Consider the following 18,081-nt stretch of genomic DNA (forward strand, 5'->3'; position numbering starts at 1 on the left):
GAATCCCATGTCAAAATGACCAATTTAAGGACTTATTTTTTTAAATATTTTATTTCTTTTTTTGACAAAGACACAGTGAGAGAGGGAACACAAGCAGGGGGAGTGGGAGAGGGAGAAGCAGGCTTCCCACCAAGCAGGGAGCCTGATCCAGGGCTCGATCCAAAGACCCCAGGATCATGAGAGCCAAAGACAGACGCTTAACAACTGAGCCACTCAGGCACCCCTTAAGGACTTATTTGACTTTCAAAAGGTGTTAGCTCTTAGAACACCATTCATAGGATTTGTATAAAGGCCACTTTGCATATAGACTTAGTAGGATGTGAGTTGCAAGAATGATTCACCAGTCTGGTCTATCCATGTAATGGAATGTTATTCAGCCTTAAAAAGGAATGAAGTTCTGAGACCTGCCACAACGTGGGTGATTCTTAGAAACACTGTTTTAAGTGAAGTAAACCAGATGCAAAAAACAGATATGAAATGATGCCATTTACATGAGTTACCAAGAGCAGTTAAATTCTTAGAGAGAGAAAGGAGAATCGTGGTTATGAGAGGCTGGGGAGAGGGGAATGGGAGCTATTGGGTAACAGGTACGAAGTTCCTGTTGGGGATGATGGAAAATATTCCCGAGATGGATGGTGGTGATAGCTGCACAACACTGAATGTACTTAATGCCAATGAACTGTATGATTAAAAATGGTTAAAATGTTAAATTTCATGTTAAATATATTTTTTACCAAAATTAAGACAAAACAAGACAAAACAATGCCTCACTGTTAGCAGAGACAGAGCCATGAACCCATCCTTGCAACATAGAAACAACTATAAGTGAAACTAATTTCATCATGGTGAGTTCCTCCTTATGGACTCCTGGTTCTGCATTTGCCGGCGATGTTCCATCCGCAGGAATGATTGCCCATTAAGCACTAACGTGTCCATGCTTTCTGCTAAGCTTTAACTGTTGTAGGAGAATTATAAGACTTTCCTCTGATTTTGGGGGGTGGGAAGGGACAGAGGGAGAGGGAAAGAATCTTAGGCAGGCTCCACGCCCAGCACGATGTGGGGTTCAATCTCACAACCCTGAGATCATGACCTGAGCTGAAATCAAGAGTTGGACGCTTGACCGACTAAGACACCCAGGTGCCCTGTTTTTTTTGTTTGTTTTTCCGATTTTTTGACTGATTTTTTTTTTTTTTTTTTTTTTTTTTTTTAGGATCAGGACCAGCCACACAAACTGTGGGGCTCTTGTTTAAAAGTTATGAAGAATCTTTGGAGCGCCTGGGTGGCTCAGGCATTGGGCATCTGCCTTTGGCTCAGGTCATGGTCCAAGGGTCCTGGGATTGAGCCCTGCATTGGGTTCCCTGCTCAGTGGGAAGCTTATTTCTCCCTCTCCCACTCCCCCTGCTTGTATCCCCTCTCTTTCTGTGTCTCTCTCAGTCAAATAAATAAATAAAAATCTTAGAAAGTGAAAAAACAGTTATTAAGAATTTCCAAGATGGCAACAGTAGAATATTAAACTAAGTGCAGGACCTTTCTAAGCTCTGGGCTCTGTGTAACTGCACAGGTCCACACACCCATGAAATTGGCCCCGCTCAGGATTCAGAAAACACATTTCCTGAGAAACACTGAGAAGGAATTCCTGCCTGGAAGCACTGGGTGTGAAAGCAGATGTATGTGGCCCAGTGGCCACTGTAGGCATTCTACCCCCTAAAGGGACTCCCCCAGAGAACAAAGCCAACCCACTGAGCTGGTGGTCTGCGGAGACCCTAGGTGGGGGATGGTGCCATCTTTGAGCTACTGGCCAAGCAGCCTTGGAGCTGCTCCACTTCCGAGGAGGTAAGAAGTTCAGTTTATTAAACCAGCTTACTCTTGGTTTTCTGTTATTTATAACTAAGAGTGTCCAACTCATGCATGTCTAAAAGAAACTTCCTTCCCTGTCCTTACAGCCCCCTCTGGTTTCCCCCTCCAACTGCTATCTTCCTTACAAAAAAAATAAAAACCCATAGTGTATTTGATTTTTTGGAGAGAGAGAGAGACAGCAAGCAAGCGCGTGCATGTGCACGATGGGGGGCGGGGCAGAGGGGAGAGGGAGAGGGAGAATCTTAAGCAGGCTCCAGGCCCAGCGCAGAGCCTATGCGGGGCTTGATCTCACGATCCTGAAATCACAACCTGAGCTGAAATCAAGAGTTGGTCGTTTAATCGACTGGGCCACCAGGCTCAGCCCCAGAGCTCATAGTTTTGTTTTGATAATTTTCTTCCATTTTTCATTCAAGCTTCTCAAACATTTAAAACTCAAACTCCCCTAAAGGCGGTGTCTGCTGCCTCCACTTTCTCAACCCCTTCACAATCTCGCTTTCATCTACCACCACCTGGGCAAAGAGCCCCGTGGTCCACGATGCTCACTCAACTACTCCGTCCAGTAAGCATTTTCTTGGCCTTGCTGCTGTCTCCAGTGGCGATTCCCAGACCTAAGCCTTCAGCCTAGGACCCTGTGTCAAGCAGCTTTTACCTGCACTTTGAGTTCAGTGAGCATCTCAATGATTTGGGATCTTATGAGGCATAACTGCAGTTCGTGTGTTCAGAAAACACAAGTCCCTATTCATTTCCTCGAAGAGACAAATTCTTGGAATAAGGATCCTCCTCCTGCAGGATCTAAGAACCCCAGAGATTTGGGGCCTGGGCGGAGAACCACAAGCCCTCAATGGGATCAAGGTTCCTGTCTTCTGTTCCCAGGCAGGGTCTTTTCTGTCATGCTTTTGGCCACACCTCAGTCTGCAGGCACCTCTGTCCCTGCCTCCATGGCAGTAAGAGCCAGCTGTCCTCAGTCTGCTACTTGCGTACCCTGTCCCCAACAACCTTCATTCCCTCAAGTCATCTTTCAGAACTTCAATCGGATACATTACTTTCTTGTTCCAAGTTCTTCAAGGGCTTCCCATTGCACCAAAGCAAAATCTAACTTCCTCACACGAGTGCCATAAAAGGCTCCGCGACTGGGCCCTGCCGGCCCTCTGCCTCCTGGATGATTATCCCCCATTCACACTGGCTTCTTGTTCCTGGAGAACACTGAACTTGACCTCCTTACTTGCCATTCCAGCTGCTTGCAACACACCTCCTCCAGATCTTCTACGGCTGCCCCTCCTCGTTTCTACAATTTCAATTCCAGCAGAGCTCACCTACAGGGCTAGGTTGGCGTCGGGTGTACAATACGGTGATTCTGTCCATGACCTCGTGCCCGTTGGGATAAGTGTGCTCTTCATTCCCTCCATCTATCCCCCCACCCCACCCTGGTCTGGTAACAACTGGTTTGTTCTCCATATTTAAGAGTCAGTGTTTTTGTCTCTTTTTCCTGCAGGGAGATCCTCCTGGCTGCCTCAACAACCCTCCGGCCTCTCCTGGTTGCCACTGACGTGCTGTTTGGACGGACAGACCCTGGTTTGCCTAAACCAGTGGAATTCCATCCTCCCTGGCCAGCGGCATTGGCTGAGGCAGAGACACATGCCCTGAGATGGTTTACTCTAAGGGATCCCCAGGATTTTCCTTCCACAGGTGGGTAGGACATTTTTCTCCTCGGACATGGCCTTGGACACACATAGGCCCTACAGCTAGGAGCAGCTGTCCTGTGATCTTGAGAGAAGCCCACCTTAATGGAGGAGGAAGGTAACCATGAGGAGGCCGGAGTGGAAAGACAGAAGCTTCGTTGTTGAGGACACTGACAGAGAAGCCATCCTCAAGCCCTGCGTGTCTTTGGGCCACGGACCAAGACATTCCCTCACCGAAAGTTGGAAGCAGGGAACTGCGAGACTCTGAGCGGTAGAAATCCTGACGGACAGCCCTCACAGAGGCCTGCACTGACTGGGCCTCGTTCTTGGCCAGATCACACTGCTTTATCATCAACACTTACCACTCTCCACGGGGATTATTTTAGTTCTGTTTTGTGAGTTGCTCATGTCCATCCCCCTCCAACAGGGGCCTCCTCTGTGTTCACTCAAGTTGTTCCTGCGTGGTGTGGCACATACTTGGTGCTCAGTGAATGTTGTCGAATGCTTGATGCCCTGTTCACGAACTGTTTCTTTTTTCCTTTTTCACTCTCTCTGTTGTTGCTGTCTTCACTTCCTGGAATATCCCCAAGTCCTTTCTCTGGCCAACATTTACTCATCCTCTAAACTGTAAATCATGTATCAAATACTCTGGTATCTGTCCCTGGATCCGTCTCCTCTGAGCTTTCCTTCCCATGCTACAAGACTAATCTCTCTCTGCAGTAAATGTCAGTACACATCTCTGGCTCCCTGGGGAGACCATGTGCTTAATCCCTTGATAACTGAATGCCTACTATGAGTCAGGCACTATTCTAGAAGCTGGCAAAACAGCACTGGACAAAACAGTATAAATACTGTGTCCCTGTGTTGATAGATCTTACGCTCTAGTGAGGGAAAGACAGTTAACAAGTGAGTAAGAAAAACAAGATTTGACCACTGGTGATACAGTCTATGTAGGACAACGAGCAAAGGAGGAAGGTGATGAGGTGGGTGGGGGATGGCAGGCTTAACTGGGGAGGTCAGTGGTGGCCTCACCAAGAAGGCGACACTTGAGCAAAGGCTTGCATAAGGTGACAGACTGAGCCAGGTGGATAAATGGGGAGGAAATATTGCAGGCAGGAAAGAGCAAAGGACCAGAGAAAGGAACTTCCTGCTATGTCCTGGAAACACGGGAAAGCCAGTGTGGATAGAACGTAGTGAGGGGACAACAGGAGAAGCAGAGTTGTAATGGGGTTGGATATATACAGGGATTTTGAGTTTTACTCTGAGTTAATGACAAACCATTGGTGGATTCTGATCATCAAGGTGACATGGTGTAAATTATATTTATTTTTTTAAATGATGGATTTATTAGAGAGAGTGTGTGCATGTGCGCACAAGGGGGAGGAGGAGTAGAGGGAGAGGGAAAAGCAGACTTCCTGATAAGGGGCTCGATCCCAGGACCCTGAGATCATGACCTGAGTCAGATGCTTAACTGAGACACCCAAGTGCCTGGGTGTGAATTATATATATTTTTTTAGATTTTTTAAAAATTTATTTGACAGATCACAAGTAGGCAGAGAGGCAGGCAGAGAGAGACAGGAGGAGGAGGCAGGCTCCCTGCTGAGCAGAGAGCCCAATGCGGGGCTTGATCCCAGGACCCTGAGATCATGACCTGAGCCGAAGGCAGAGGCTTTAACCACTGAGCCACCCAGGCGCCCTGAATTAATATTTTTGAACGATCCCTCTTGTTCCCGTGGATGAGGCTATTGTGATAGTTCTGGGAGGAGGTGGTGGTAGCTTGCACCAGAGTGGTAGTGATGAAGGCAGAGAGAAATGATAGAGCCTAGAATGGCTGAGCGTGAGAGGAAAGTTAGATGACTTCAAGGTTTTTGATCTGAGAAACTGGATGGATACAGCATCACTGACAAGGACAAGAAAGACAGTGGGAGGAGACAGTCGGGAAGGAAGACCAGGAGTTTGGTTTTGGACATGATCTCTAGACAACCAGGCAGAGATGCTGAACGGGTGGTGAGGCTGAGTTGGGGGGAGAGATATAAGTTCAAGATATGAATTTGAGAAACCTCAGCTCATCAATGGTATTTAAAGCCATGAGCCTGCAGGAGACCATGAGGGGGGAGTGTGGAAACAGACACAAAGTGCAGGGCCGAACCTGGGGCCCATGAACATTTAGCAGTCATGGACAGGAAGAGTAATGAGCAGAGGAGATAAGGAGCAGCCACGGAAGTTGGATGAGAACCAGGAGGGTCTGATATCCTGGAAACAAGGACAAGAGTGTTTCAAGGCTTAGACAATGACCAACTATGCCAAATGCCACTGCCAAGAGGATCAAGAAGCTGCCACAGGTTTAGCATGGGTCACTGATGACTATGACAAGGCAGAAGGGACTGAACCAGTACTAACTGTGATAGATAGCAGGCTCTGGATAAACACTTATTGATTTATTGACTATTATCAGCAAATGGCCAATTTTGACAGTCTTCTGATTCGTCCTGTTCTGGTTTTACCTCCTTTAATTCAAAGACAGTGCCAGCAGGGTGATCTTTCCAAAAGGCAGATAAAATCATTCCCCCATTTATATCTTCAATACAAATCATGCTGTTATGAATATCTGGAAGGTTGTACACATAAGGAAAGACGGTGTTTGTAGCACTGTTTGTAATAGGGGAAAATCGGAAATAACTTGGAATATTCAACAAGGAGTAACTGGTTATGGCAGGTAAGATGCGTCTAGACAACAAAGCACAATGTAGTCATTAAAGTATTGCTAAGAGTATTTCGTGACAAGTGTTTAATTTACGTTGCTAAGCAAATGAATTTGGAACAGCACAATATGTACAGTCAAGAACCTACTTTTGGGGCACCTGGGTGGCTCAGTTGGTTAAGCAACTGCCTTCCGCTCAGGTCATGGTCCCAGAGTCCCGGGATAGAGTCCTGCATTGGGCTCCCAGCTCCAAGGGGAATCTGCTTCTCCCGCTGACCTTCTGCCCTCTCATCCCCCCCTCCTCAAATAAATAAATAAAATCTTAAAAAAAAAAAAAAGAGAGAACCTACTTTTGTAATGAACAGACAACACAACAGTCTGTAAGGCAGAGACTGGCAAACATTTTCTGTGAGGGGCCAGGCAGTAAATGGTTTAGGTTTTACGGACCACATCCCAGGCACAATTATTTACTCTTAATGTGAAAGACCTCAGAGATAAAATGTAAATGAGGAGTATTTGAACCTCATAATTTTCATGTATCACAAAACAGTCTTCTTTTGATGTTTTCCCAGCCATTAACAAATATAAAAGTGATCCCACTGGCTGGCTGTAGGAAAACCAGAAGAGGGTTGGATTTGGCCCATAGGCCAGTTTGCTCAACCCTGGTCTACAAGACAATCAACCAAGATGTTCACTGTACACATTTACTCCTGATGGTCTGAGACCATACTTTTCTCCCCTTTATCATGGTCTGTTTTGAGGGAGACAGTTTCCTTCCAGATTATCTGCTTGGCTCATCCCTTTACCCCTCTGAAGCTTTGGTCAAATAATACAATTACAGCCAGGCTTGCCCTGAGCACTCTATTTAAAACTGCAACCTCTGTGCCTGGGTGGCTCAGTGGGTTAAGCCTCTGCTTTCAGCTCAGGTCATGGTCTCAGGGTCCTGGGATCAAGGCCCCATGGACGCTCTGCTCAGCGAGGAGCCTGCTTACCCTCCCCCCACTTGTGATCTCTTGTCTGTCAAATAAATAACTGAATCTTTAAAAAACTGCAACCTCTTTACTTACCCATGTCTTTTGGCTTGTAGTTTTTTTTTGGGGGGGGGTGGTTTCATAACACATAACACTTTTTCATATACTAAATAACATAATTTTTTTTAAAGATTTTTATTTATTTATTTGACAGACAAAGATCACAAGTAGGCAGAGAGGCAGGCAGAGAGAGAGGAAGGAAAGGAGGCTCCCTGCTGAACAGAGAGCCCCATGTGGGGCTCAATCCCAGGACCAGCCACCCAGGTGCCCCCTAAATAACTTAATTTTAAATACACTTGATATGTATACCTCTCTTTTTCCTCCCAACCCCCAAGACTGTAAGCTCCATGAAACCAGGCTTCTTCACCATACTCACTAATGTATTACGGGCTCCTGGAACAATGCCTGGCACATGCTAGAGGATCACTAAATATCTGTTGAATGCAGGCATGAACATTATTTTTAAAATAAATCTAATATACAAAACAACAAACCAAACATCTGAATCCCCATCACCAAGAAAGGAAGTCCACAAATCACCCCGCACCAGGTCCGTTCGCAGTCCCGCCCACTTCCCCAGCCCCCCCCCCCCCCCCCCCCCCCCCCCCCCCCCCGCCCCCCGGCGCCAAGCACGCGCAGTTCCTCCTGGCGACGCCTCCTGCTGCCACTAGGAGACGCCCGAGCCCGGTCGTCCTCCATGCACAAACCTGTTCCCACGTGACTCGCGCTGTAACCACGTGACCGGCGTCGCGCCCGGTGGGCGTCACGTGACAGACTCAGCTTTCCTCCAATCGTTGTGCGCAGTTCGGGGATTCCGCCCAGGACTTGGGCCGAAACTTAAAACACCCCACTCTCCCGCCAGCCAAACGGCACGGCTCCCTGCTTCCAGCTGGACAGCCGTGTCTCTCAAAAGTCTTCTTCTAAAGCGGCTTCAAGAGGCGCGGGCCTACGGCGCGTTGAACCCCGGAAGTGACGTCTCCCAGAGGGGCCGGAAGTGGCAGTGGAGGGAGGGAAGATGGCGGAGGTGGTGAGTCCGGTGCCCGGGGCGGGGCGGAGGGAGCCAGGGGAGGTGGGTAGAACCCGAGGCCCCCCAGTAGCCGACCCTGGCGCCGCGCTGTCTCCCCAGGGGGAGATAATCGAGGGCTGCCGCCTGCCCGTGCTTCGGCGGAACCAGGACAACGAAGATGAGTGGCGTGAGTGACGTCGAGGGGCGGGGCTAAGGAACCTGAGGGCGAGGGGCGGGAGGGAGTCAACCGAACCCTCGGGAGGGGGTGGGGCCTCTATAATCCGGAGGCGGGCGGGGCGCAGATACCCAGGAGGGGCGTGGCTTTCTGCCTCTCCAATGGATAGGGCGGGGCTTGGGGAGGGGGCAGCACTTGATGACTAAAGGGGGGTTCGGGTGAAAGCTTCTAAGTGCTGGGGCTTAGGGATCCGGCCTGGGGGAGGAGATCAGGTCTTAGGAGGGTGGATTCTCATCGCCTGGCTCGACTAAGGCTCTTGCCTGTGTTGTTCCCACAGCCCTGGCCGAGATCTTGAGCGTGAAGGACATCAGTGGCCGCAAGCTTTTCTACGTCCATTATATTGACTGTGAGTCCTGGGCTGGGGTGAGGTAGGGAGGCAGGGTGGGGTTGGGAGACCGTCTCTGGCATTCCTTCCTGAGCCATCCCCACTGCTGCAGTCAACAAACGCCTGGATGAATGGGTGACCCACGAGCGGCTGGACCTAAAGAAGATTCAGTTCCCCAAGAAAGAGGCCAAGACCCCCACCAAGAACGGACTTCCTGGGTCTCGCCCCGGCTCTCCAGAGAGAGAGGTGGTGAGTAGGTCCCCTGCTTCACCTTTTCTCTCCTGCCTCCTACTTTTCTCATCTCTTGGCCTCAGGGGCTTTTGGATGGGTAGAAGTCTGCACCCTTCCACTCTGGCTTCAGCTTGCAAAGGATGGGGGCAAAATTGTAGTTTCCAGAGTCCAGTAGCTATTCCTATGTCCTTGAGAGGGCAGAGGGTGGGGCTTCATTACTCCACGTTGAGGGGCCCCTACTCCCCTTTCCCATCCCACCACCATCCCCACCCCAGAGGAAGACCCTGGACCTATCTCTACAGCCGGCCTCCGCCCAGGCCAGCGGGAAGACCTTGCCAATCCCGGTCCAGATCACACTCCGCTTCAACCTGCCCAAGGAGCGGGAGGCCATTCCCGGTGGCGAGCCTGACCAGCCGCTCTCCTCCAGCTCCTGCCTGCAGCCCAACCACCGCTCAACGGTACCCTCAGCAATTCCAGGGACCTTGCTTTCCTCTGAGGTCCCACCTTCTCTACCTTCTGACCCACCTTTCTTGGTTTCTCTCTGCAGAAACGGAAGGTGGAGGTGGTTTCACCAGCAACTCCAGTGCCCAGCGAGACAGCTCCAGCATCGGTTTTTCCCCAGGTGAGTCCCCCAGACCCTTTTCTTCTTCCTTTTCCCCTCTGGCAGCCCCTTTCAGGCTCCTCTCACCACTCTCCGTTCTCTTCTCACCATTTTACCTGCAGAATGGATCAGCCCGTAGGGCAGTGGCAGCTCAGCCAGGACGGAAGCGAAAATCAAATTGCTTGGGCACTGACGAGGTAGGTCTGGGGAGGAGGGAGTCTGGGTGAAAAGGAGAAACATAGCAGGATGGAGAGTTTAGTGGTGGGTTTAAAAAGAAACAAGGGGCACCTGGGTGGCTCAGCTGGAAAAGTGTGCCACTCGATCTCAGGGGTATGAGCCCCACCTTGGGTGTAGAGGTTATTATAAAAAGTAACAAATAAACGCCTGGGTGGCCCAGTCAGTTAAGCATCTGCTTTCGGCTCAGGTCATGACCCCAGTGGGATTGAGTCCTGCATCAGGCTCCTTGCTCGGTGGGGAGTCTGCTTCTTCCTCTGCCTGATCTGCCTGTAGCTCCCCTTGCTTTGCTCTCTGCTGAGTAAATAACATTTTTAAAAACAAACACGTAAACATAAATAAATTAATAGCTAAACAAGAGGTGATAGCAGTGATGATTGTTGGTAGGATTAGGAGCAAGGTAGAGCTGGTTCGGGTCAGTCATTAGTGTTCTTTCAAACCGCAATTGAGAACTTTCCTAGTTTCCTTTTATTTGGAAAGTGGGGGATATAACATAGTAGTAGCCTCCCCTTCCCCCTTGGGTGGTTGCTAGGCTTGAACAAGGAAAGCTGCGGAAGGGTTATGCGAACTGTTAGGTGTCCTGCCTGAGCTGTCTTCTCTAACCTGGTGTTTTTCCCACCGGCCCTGGGCAGGACTCCCAGGACAGCTCAGATGGAATACCGTCAGCGCCACGCATGACTGGAAGCTTGGTGTCGGACCGGAGCCACGACGACATTGTCACCCGGATGAAGAACATCGAGTGCATCGAGCTGGGCCGGCACCGCCTGAAGCCTTGGTACTTTTCCCCGTACCCGCAGGAGCTCACCACGTTGCCCGTCCTCTACCTCTGCGAGTTCTGCCTCAAATACGGCCGCAGCCTCAAGTGTCTGCAGCGTCACTTGGTACGAGGAGTCCTGGGGAGCTGCTTTCCTACCACCCCCCATGCAGCCCCTGCCTCTGATCCTCCTCTCTTCCTCAGACCAAGTGTGACCTGCGACATCCTCCGGGCAACGAGATTTACCGCAAGGGCACCATCTCTTTCTTTGAGATTGACGGCCGTAAGAACAAGGTCTGTGGCCAAGGGGCAGTGGGGAGTCATCGGCACTGGTGACCTGGGGGAAGTGAAATGCACAACTCTTTCCTGCTCAGGAAAACACAGAGCAGTCTGGCCAACAGATTAGTTTATCCCATTTCTGTTGAATTCCTGCTATAAGGCAGGTATTGGGAGATATACTGACCAGTAATTAGACAAAACCTCTTGAGTTTCATAGTCCATGGAAAAAACAGATTTGCCAACGTCCACTTAGATCCCGGGGATAAGGGTCAGGAAACAAAGGGTGGGTTATGAGGACTGGGAGATGGCCCACAGTGCTTCCCAGAGGAGGTGGTCTTTGATCCTTGACATGAAGGATGGGGTAGGTCAGGGGATCCCAAGCAGCGGGGATGGATGTACAGATGGTATGAAAGGTCAGGATCATTCCAGCTGAAAGGCAGAGGACAAGGCAAGGCTGTTCCAAGAGACAGAGCTCAGGTGGCGAGAAGGTCGGCTGGGGGAGGGGGAGGGTCACTGCAGGTTTGGGGCTTCAAACCTGCCTTAATCATTGGCTGCGGGAAGGAAGAAGGGAGCCATCTGGGTGTACTCTTAAGACTGCAAGACCATTCCTGGGGCACAGAGGGCAGTGGGGGAGAAGCAGGCATCTTGGACTGCGGGGGAGAGCTCTGGCTCGGGTGCTGAGGAGGCTCGAGGGAAGGATGTGCTGCTTTCACCCCGTTCTGTTACTAAGACTCAGGCGCCCGGATGGCAGTGCCCATCAGCTGGTTAAAAGCCGAGTCTGATGGGTGGGAGGACTTATGTGTGGAGGTGAAGCAGAGCAGTAAGATTGTTTTGCTCCTGAAGCTGTTACTTTCAGTTTCAGAGTATCCTCCCTCCACTGTAGGACAGATCAGCCTCCAGTAGGTGTGACTGTAGGCCAGGAGAGTGTTGTGGTTTTTGACAAGCAGATTCCTAGACTGTCACCAGGGTAGAGCTGCTCTCCTAAACCCTGGCACAGCCTGTCTTCCTGGACCCACCACAGTAGAGGGCCGTGGAAGCTCCCCCGCAGGCCTTAGCTGGAGGTGTGGGGAACGGGTAAACCAGCCCCAGCTCCCCAGCAAGACAGCTGGGCAGACACTCTCCCGGAGTGGGTACTCGGGTCCTTGCCACTGAGAAGTAGCTGTGCCTGAGTGCCAGGGACAGCCTGACTAAGAGAATGGGTCAGGGGCCAGGGAGGAAGGGTGGTCACCTGTCACCAGCCTCTGGTAGAGAAACCAAACGGCCACATTTAAGACAGGGTACCCAGAACGGTGACAAGCCTTTTCCTTTGCAGAGTTACTCCCAGAACCTGTGTCTCTTGGCCAAGTGTTTCCTCGACCACAAGACGTTGTATTATGACACAGACCCCTTCCTCTTCTACGTCATGACAGAGTATGACTGCAAGGGCTTCCACATCGTGGGCTACTTCTCCAAGGTGAGCACTCACCCGGACCCGCCTCGGCCCTGCCCAGAGCCGTGGCCCCTCCTCACTCCCCCACCCCCATTTTCCAGGAAAAGGAATCCACGGAGGACTACAACGTGGCCTGCATCCTGACCCTGCCTCCCTACCAGCGCCGGGGCTATGGCAAGCTGCTCATCGAGTTCAGTGAGTACCTGCGAGCTCGGCTTGGGCAGGGTGGGCCCCTGCAGGGCAGGCCTGGGACCAGGGCTGCCATCACACCTCCCCTAGGTACTAGGTTGCTGTGATCATCAGCCCTGCCTGGCTGGCCAGAAAGAAAGCTAGCACTTGCCCAAGGTTCCCTCCATGCTCAGGGTGACTGCCCTGCCCATCTGGGCTAGGTTTGCAGCTCCTCATTTTTCCTTGGCAAAAGTTTTTAAACACTACCCAATTTTTCCCAACTCTGACTCATCTGTTCCCGCCCAGGGCCCTGGACAGAAGGCAGGTGAGCCCCTGTTGCTCGTCTGTCTGATTCTGGGCCATCATACAAATTCCTGAGCAAGGAGCAGTGCTTCGTTTCACTAGTTGTGGCCTGAGCCTTGCAGACGGCGGAAGTTCGAAATGCTGTTAATTCAGCAAAAACAAGGAAGCACTGACTAGTATGGCTTTGGCTTCTTCTCCTTGGGTTCAGGCAGGTCCATCTCGTGAAGCCCATGAGGGACTCGACTCCTTCATACGTGAACTCTTCTTTGTCCTCCAGCTGCCCCCTTCTGCTTCCCAGCAGCTTAATCCTACTCCATTCAACTCACCACTCAGTGGAACCCTTGGGATAATCAAGCCCTGACCTGAGAGACAGGAGGGGGCGCCTCAGCTGTTTGATGAAGATGCAGAGGCTTGACTTGATCAAGGTCATGGTCCATTTGAGGAATTTTATTAACAAAATGAAGCCAGGATGGGGGCCCATCCTCGGAAAGCCCTCAGCTTGGTAGAGTGGGCAGACACTTAAAATGAATCTAAGCCTTGAAGGTCAGACCTCAGTGGAAACAGAATGTGGGCAAGGTCACCAGCGCGAGGCACTCGGTCCTCCCGCGCAGGAGTGGACAGGTGCTCCAGAAGCACCCACTGTGGCCAATACTTGATGGCAGGTAGATGTTTGCCAGGGAGGGGCCAGGAGCTCCCACCTGGGGCGAGTGTGGCCTCCAGATGGTCTGTCAGGACTCCACAGGCACTGGCGGGCCCAGCAGAATTCAGTAGGAATCAGGTGTGCCTCCTACCCCTTCCAGGCTGTTTTTCTCTAAAGCAGCAGCCTCTCTGTCCCTCTCCCAGCTAGACTGCTCAGTGGAAGTCACAGGAAATTGGGCCAGGCTGGCTGATAAAGATTGGGAGGGGTGGGCAGAAAGGGCCGTGACCCAACATAGTTATGATTGAGGGCGAAGAAGGGCTTCTAGAGGTAATGGTGACACCCCAGAACCCTAAGGGACAGTGAAGATTCTGCCAAGAGACATGAAGCTATATAAGGTTCCACAGGGCCTGAGGGGCTCACTGGGAACTGTGTGCCAGTGGTCAGGGCTCGGGTGACCAGTCCTCAGTTACCTGCTGAGGAATGATCACCTTCTGACCCAGGAAGTGCATTGGTGCCTCTCTCTTTGCTTCCTGTCAACACCTAGTTGGGCCAGCGTGGTCTTGGAGCAGCTGATGCTCCTCGGGCCGCAGCTAGGGGGACTGATTTAACTGCAGAGCCAAATCTCTTCGGGCCTAGAGCAAACATGGGGTCTGCCTTCCCTTCTCACAGACAGCCAGAGTCTGGAATGATGAAAATCAGAGGCACTTGCCTCCCATTTTCTCTGCACTCCCCTGGGATTATAGCTGTTCCCATCAGTACCTACCTCTGCAGCACAGAGATGAAGAATGAATGGTTATTAGTTCTCTACAGGGAAACAGATGAAGCAGACAAGCCCCACGTGGCAGGACCGAGATGGGAACCCGGCAATTTACTTCTCTAACTTGTGTTCTGGAACATTGGTTGCACGAAGGTGTGATCGCTGACCTACCCCTTCCTGCTTCCTTGCTGTAGGCTATGAACTCTCTAAAGTGGAAGGGAAAACGGGGACTCCTGAGAAGCCCCTCTCAGACCTTGGCCTCCTATCCTACCGGAGCTACTGGTCTCAAACCATTCTGGAGATCCTGATGGGGCTGAAGTCAGAGAGCGGGGAGAGGCCACAGATCACCATCAAGTGAGCCTGGCACTCCCTCCTCCCCTGGGGGTGCATGGCATGGCCCCTCCTCACTCCTGGGGTTCCTGGGGGCTTGGGGCAGAGACGAAGGCCTCCAAAGGACCTGATCTTTGCCCTCCCACAGCGAGATCAGTGAAATCACCAGCATCAAGAAGGAGGATGTCATTTCCACTCTACAATACCTCAACCTCATCAACTACTACAAGGTAGGGAGGCAGGCAAGGGGAGACAGGTGCATGTAGGGCTGCAGAGTGCAGGCCCCACATGGGCTGACCCCCTCTGGCCCCGTCTCCCATCCAGGGCCAGTATATCCTCACGCTGTCAGAGGACATCGTGGATGGACACGAAAGAGCTATGCTCAAGAGGCTCCTTCGGATCGACTCCAAGTGTCTGCACTTCACTCCCAAGGACTGGAGCAAGAGGGGAAAGTGGTGACCGGACACTGGCCACAGCAGTGGCGACAAAGGAGAACTGGGGCTGATGGCACATCCCACCCCTACCGGGGCCCCCGAGAGGCACACCAAGGGAGGTGGCGCTGAAGACCGCGCCATGAGAGGACAGGCCTGGTAGGGGCTGCTGGTGCCTAGCACCAGGGTAAGCTCAGGGCTCAGATCAGCTCCAAGGTCAGCCGGCTGCAGGTCTGGGCCTGCTGTGAACCAGAGACTGGACAGAGCCAGGCAGCTGTGTACAGTGGGATGGGGGGGTGGGGGAGTGGGTGCACTCTGTACAGGGGGCCAGTGGCTGTAAAAATTTCTTTTGTAAAGTAGGAGTTGGGTGGGGAGGGGTCTGGCTGCAAAATTCTGGCCGCTTTTGCCCTCACTGCCCCTTGGCAATAAACTGTTTCTATGGGCCAGAGCCATGAAAGTTTCTTGTGGGAGAAGGGGCAGTGTAGTTTGGGGACTCCCAAGGTGCCCACAAACTCACAGGTGCTGTGAAGAGCTTGTTTATTGGCGGTGATGGAATCCGTGGTTCCAAAATGAAGAGCTGGCTTATTGGGGTGGAGGGACTGGTGACTTTCAATGTCAAGTTCAGGTTCTCAGTCCTCAGGCACCTGTGCGTGAATCTGCAACAGGAGTCACCTCTACTGTTAGATTGTTGACATACAGTGACTGGGTGGCTCACGTACTCTAGGTGGGACCAAGCTACTCAGAATGATAACCCCCTTCTAGACAGGTCAGGGGTGGGGAAACCACAGTGCACCCCCGACCAGTCTAATCCTCCAGTCCCAGGCTCCATCTGCCCCATTGTGCTCCCGGCCCCGAAGCTCCAAATGCACTCGGGCAAGATTCTGAACAACCCAGGGAATAACCTTGAAGTCAAAAGGAAATGGATGGGGCTGTTAGAGTGAGAGCCCGTCCACCCACTCACCGCTGCAGCGAGGCTGGGCCAGGTTAGGGCCCCGCGCACTTTGGCATCCGGACCAGGGATGGTCTCCAGGCCCCACAGTGTGAAGCGCCTGAAACTGGCAGTAGCTCCGATAAACTGGTCCTGAGGAAGGGGCCCAGCTCAACATCGGGGCCACCGCTGCCGCCCCAACCCCCCTCCGCCCCTGTCCCCCTGTGCTCACAAAGTCCCGCTCCAGCGCCTCGGGGGGCTCCGCCAGCTCCTGCTCCTCTCGCTCATCTTCATTCGACGAACGTTCCGAGAAATCCTTCCCCACCGGCACCTCTCCCTTTTCTTCCATCACCGTCACGTATCCCACGAGGCCGGGCGGCACCACCACCTCCTCGCCCCGTAGTCTGCGGCCCCGAAACGACACTTCGAGTCCTGCAGGAAGCAGGCGCAGGGTCTCGGTGAGGGCCTGATTCAGGCCTTGCAGGGCAAGCCCCGTGGGGCCGTCCCTCCACCTCAGGTGGACCACGATCCCCAGGAGTCCTTGCGCCGCTCCTCGCCCAAGAGAGCGCGGCGTGGGCGCGGGGGCTGCCGGGAGCCGTAGTCCCGCGCTGAACACTCACCATCCGGACCCTGGCGGATGGCTGGGGTGAAGAAGCGCTCCACCGGGGCGGGCCCGTTAACCTGAACCTCGCAGGGCAGAAGATGCAGCGTGGCGCAGGCGGCGTCGCGCAGCGTGCCAGGGCGCAAGTGGACGCGGCACTTCTCAACAGCCACCTCGTCGCTGCTTTCCATCCTCCGCCGCGATCCCGCCGCTCGCTGGCTAAGGCCAAAGCTGGCGCGTAAAGCGCGCGGAGCCTGTCGGGAGGCCGGGGACGATAAGCGCAGAGGCTCCTGGGAGGCATAGTCCTTCCCTGAGGCTCCTCTGAGCCTCTGCGAGCCCCGCCTTTCCCTGTTCAAGTCCCGGTCTTTTTTTCTCGAAAATATTTTTCGGTGGTACATTCTTATTGTAAAAAATTAAAACTACGAAAATTACTCTTTTTATGTTATCGGTAGGGAGAGTTGCTCGTTCGTTTGTTTTAATAGGACATCAACCCTTCCTCAAATGCGTGGAAGATACTGTATCCTAGTTCGTGGTTTGTTTTCCAAACAGCGACTTTTATTTTTTTTGTAGTAGATTTATCAACCTTTTCTTCTTATGCCTTTTTTGTTTTCACAGTACTATTTCGTTTTTGGTTTCTTAAGCCCTCTCTGTTTATTTGCCCAGATACCCAAGTTAGATATGTTTTGCCAAGTTCTTTCATAAAACAAGCACATACAAAACTGGCAATTAAGATTACAGTTGCACTTGATTTATAGACTTGAGAAAAAAGCACACCTCTAGACGTCCAGGTGCTGTGCGTGGTGTTCTGTGAAACAGGAACAATTTCACAGTACATCAACATCAGACGATGTCACTCTGTGACGGGCGGGATCAAGACAAAAACAAGATCATGTGAACAACAGCAAAGACAGGAACATTGTCCAGACCTTAAAAATGATGAAACATCCCTCCATCTTGGGTAATATACGTGACCTTTACCAATTGTAGCTTTAGCTTTTGTCTAGGTAGGATTTGTTAACGTATCCCATCCTAGAAACACTCCCACTTCTGACAGTATCCAATCCAGAGGAAAACTCTGGCTTTCTTAAACCTTCCCCTGTATCACCTAGCACAAGCCCAAATCCTACAAATCCTTCCTAAACACCCTCCTACTCAGATGCCCAACAACAGTGCAAGAGTAAAAAATCCATTCATTCAACTACAGGTGTGTTCTTGGTAGTCTTTGGCTGGAGGGTTTTAAAAGATAAGAGTCTTGCTTTAGTTTTCTATCAAGCGTAAGATACATAATACCACTTATTCACGTCTCCTTTTATGTCTGTGCAATTGTGAAGTTTTCTTTATATATAATAGTTATTAAATATTTTAAAGTTTATTCTAGATAGCTTTTATTTTTTTCGGTTACAAAATAGATTTTTTCCATTTTATTTTATTATTTTTTTTAAGAGATGGAGGGATGGGGAGGGACAGAAGGAGAGGGGGAGAGAGACTTTTAAAAAAAGATTTTATTTATTTATGAGAGACAGAGAACAGGGGGAGGAGCAGAGGGAGAGGGATAAGCAGA

The 18,081-nt window shown here is 51.4% G+C and overlaps 2 protein-coding genes across 7 annotated transcripts; one reads left to right on the forward strand and one right to left on the reverse strand.

The window, feature by feature from the left end:
* Positions 1-8,103: 8,103 nt before the first annotated feature.
* Positions 8,104-15,129, forward strand: KAT5 (lysine acetyltransferase 5). Of its 6 annotated transcripts, none has more exons than XM_032879473.1 (14): positions 8,105-8,295; positions 8,395-8,461; positions 8,787-8,855; positions 8,947-9,083; positions 9,341-9,523; positions 9,613-9,687; positions 9,789-9,863; positions 10,533-10,781; positions 10,859-10,948; positions 12,246-12,386; positions 12,464-12,557; positions 14,425-14,584; positions 14,709-14,790; positions 14,885-15,129. In XM_032879473.1, the coding sequence occupies exons 1-14, from the start codon at positions 8,284-8,286 to the stop codon at positions 15,017-15,019; spliced, it is 1,569 nt and encodes a 522-aa protein (XP_032735364.1). In that variant the 5' UTR covers positions 8,105-8,283; the 3' UTR covers positions 15,020-15,129. The 6 variants fall into 6 exon arrangements, with proteins under 6 accessions (XP_032735361.1, XP_032735364.1, XP_032735362.1 ...); XM_032879474.1 differs by having other exon boundaries at positions 8,106-8,295; positions 9,368-9,523; XM_032879470.1 differs by having other exon boundaries at positions 8,104-8,461.
* A 382-nt stretch (positions 15,130-15,511) lies between these two features.
* Positions 15,512-16,784, reverse strand: RNASEH2C (ribonuclease H2 subunit C). The gene is made up of 4 exons (XM_032879477.1): positions 16,540-16,784; positions 16,152-16,351; positions 15,953-16,072; positions 15,512-15,647 (listed from the first exon to the last, which is right to left on the reverse strand). Exons 1-4 carry the CDS (start codon positions 16,709-16,711, stop codon positions 15,621-15,623), a joined length of 519 nt encoding a protein of 172 aa, XP_032735368.1. The 5' UTR covers positions 16,712-16,784; the 3' UTR covers positions 15,512-15,620.
* Positions 16,785-18,081: the final 1,297 nt, after the last annotated feature.

Source organism: Lontra canadensis, unplaced genomic scaffold, assembly GCF_010015895.1.
Source record: "Lontra canadensis isolate GAN:19392208 unplaced genomic scaffold, GSC_riverotter_1.0 scaffold66, whole genome shotgun sequence".
Taxonomy (NCBI): domain Eukaryota; kingdom Metazoa; phylum Chordata; class Mammalia; order Carnivora; family Mustelidae; genus Lontra; species Lontra canadensis.

Bases quoted from the DNA above. Each gene is read 5' to 3' on its own strand.
- KAT5 (XM_032879470.1), top strand. From the start codon at position 8,284: ATGGCGGAGGTGGTGAGTCCGGTGCCCGGGGCGGGGCGGAGGGAGCCA. The intron at 9,688-9,788 runs GTGAGTCCCCCA...TTTTACCTGCAG, and splicing joins CAGCATCGGTTTTTCCCCAG to AATGGATCAGCCCGTAGGGC. The intron at 12,558-14,424 runs GTGAGTACCTGC...TCCTTGCTGTAG, and splicing joins CAAGCTGCTCATCGAGTTCA to GCTATGAACTCTCTAAAGTG.
- RNASEH2C (XM_032879477.1), bottom strand. From the start codon at position 16,711: ATGGAAAGCAGCGACGAGGTGGCTGTTGAGAAGTGCCGCGTCCACTTG. The intron at 16,073-16,151 runs GTGAGCACAGGG...CCCCTTCCTCAG, and splicing joins AGGCGCTGGAGCGGGACTTT to GACCAGTTTATCGGAGCTAC. The intron at 15,648-15,952 runs GTGAGTGGGTGG...CTCCTGTTGCAG, and splicing joins GGCCCAGCCTCGCTGCAGCG to ATTCACGCACAGGTGCCTGA.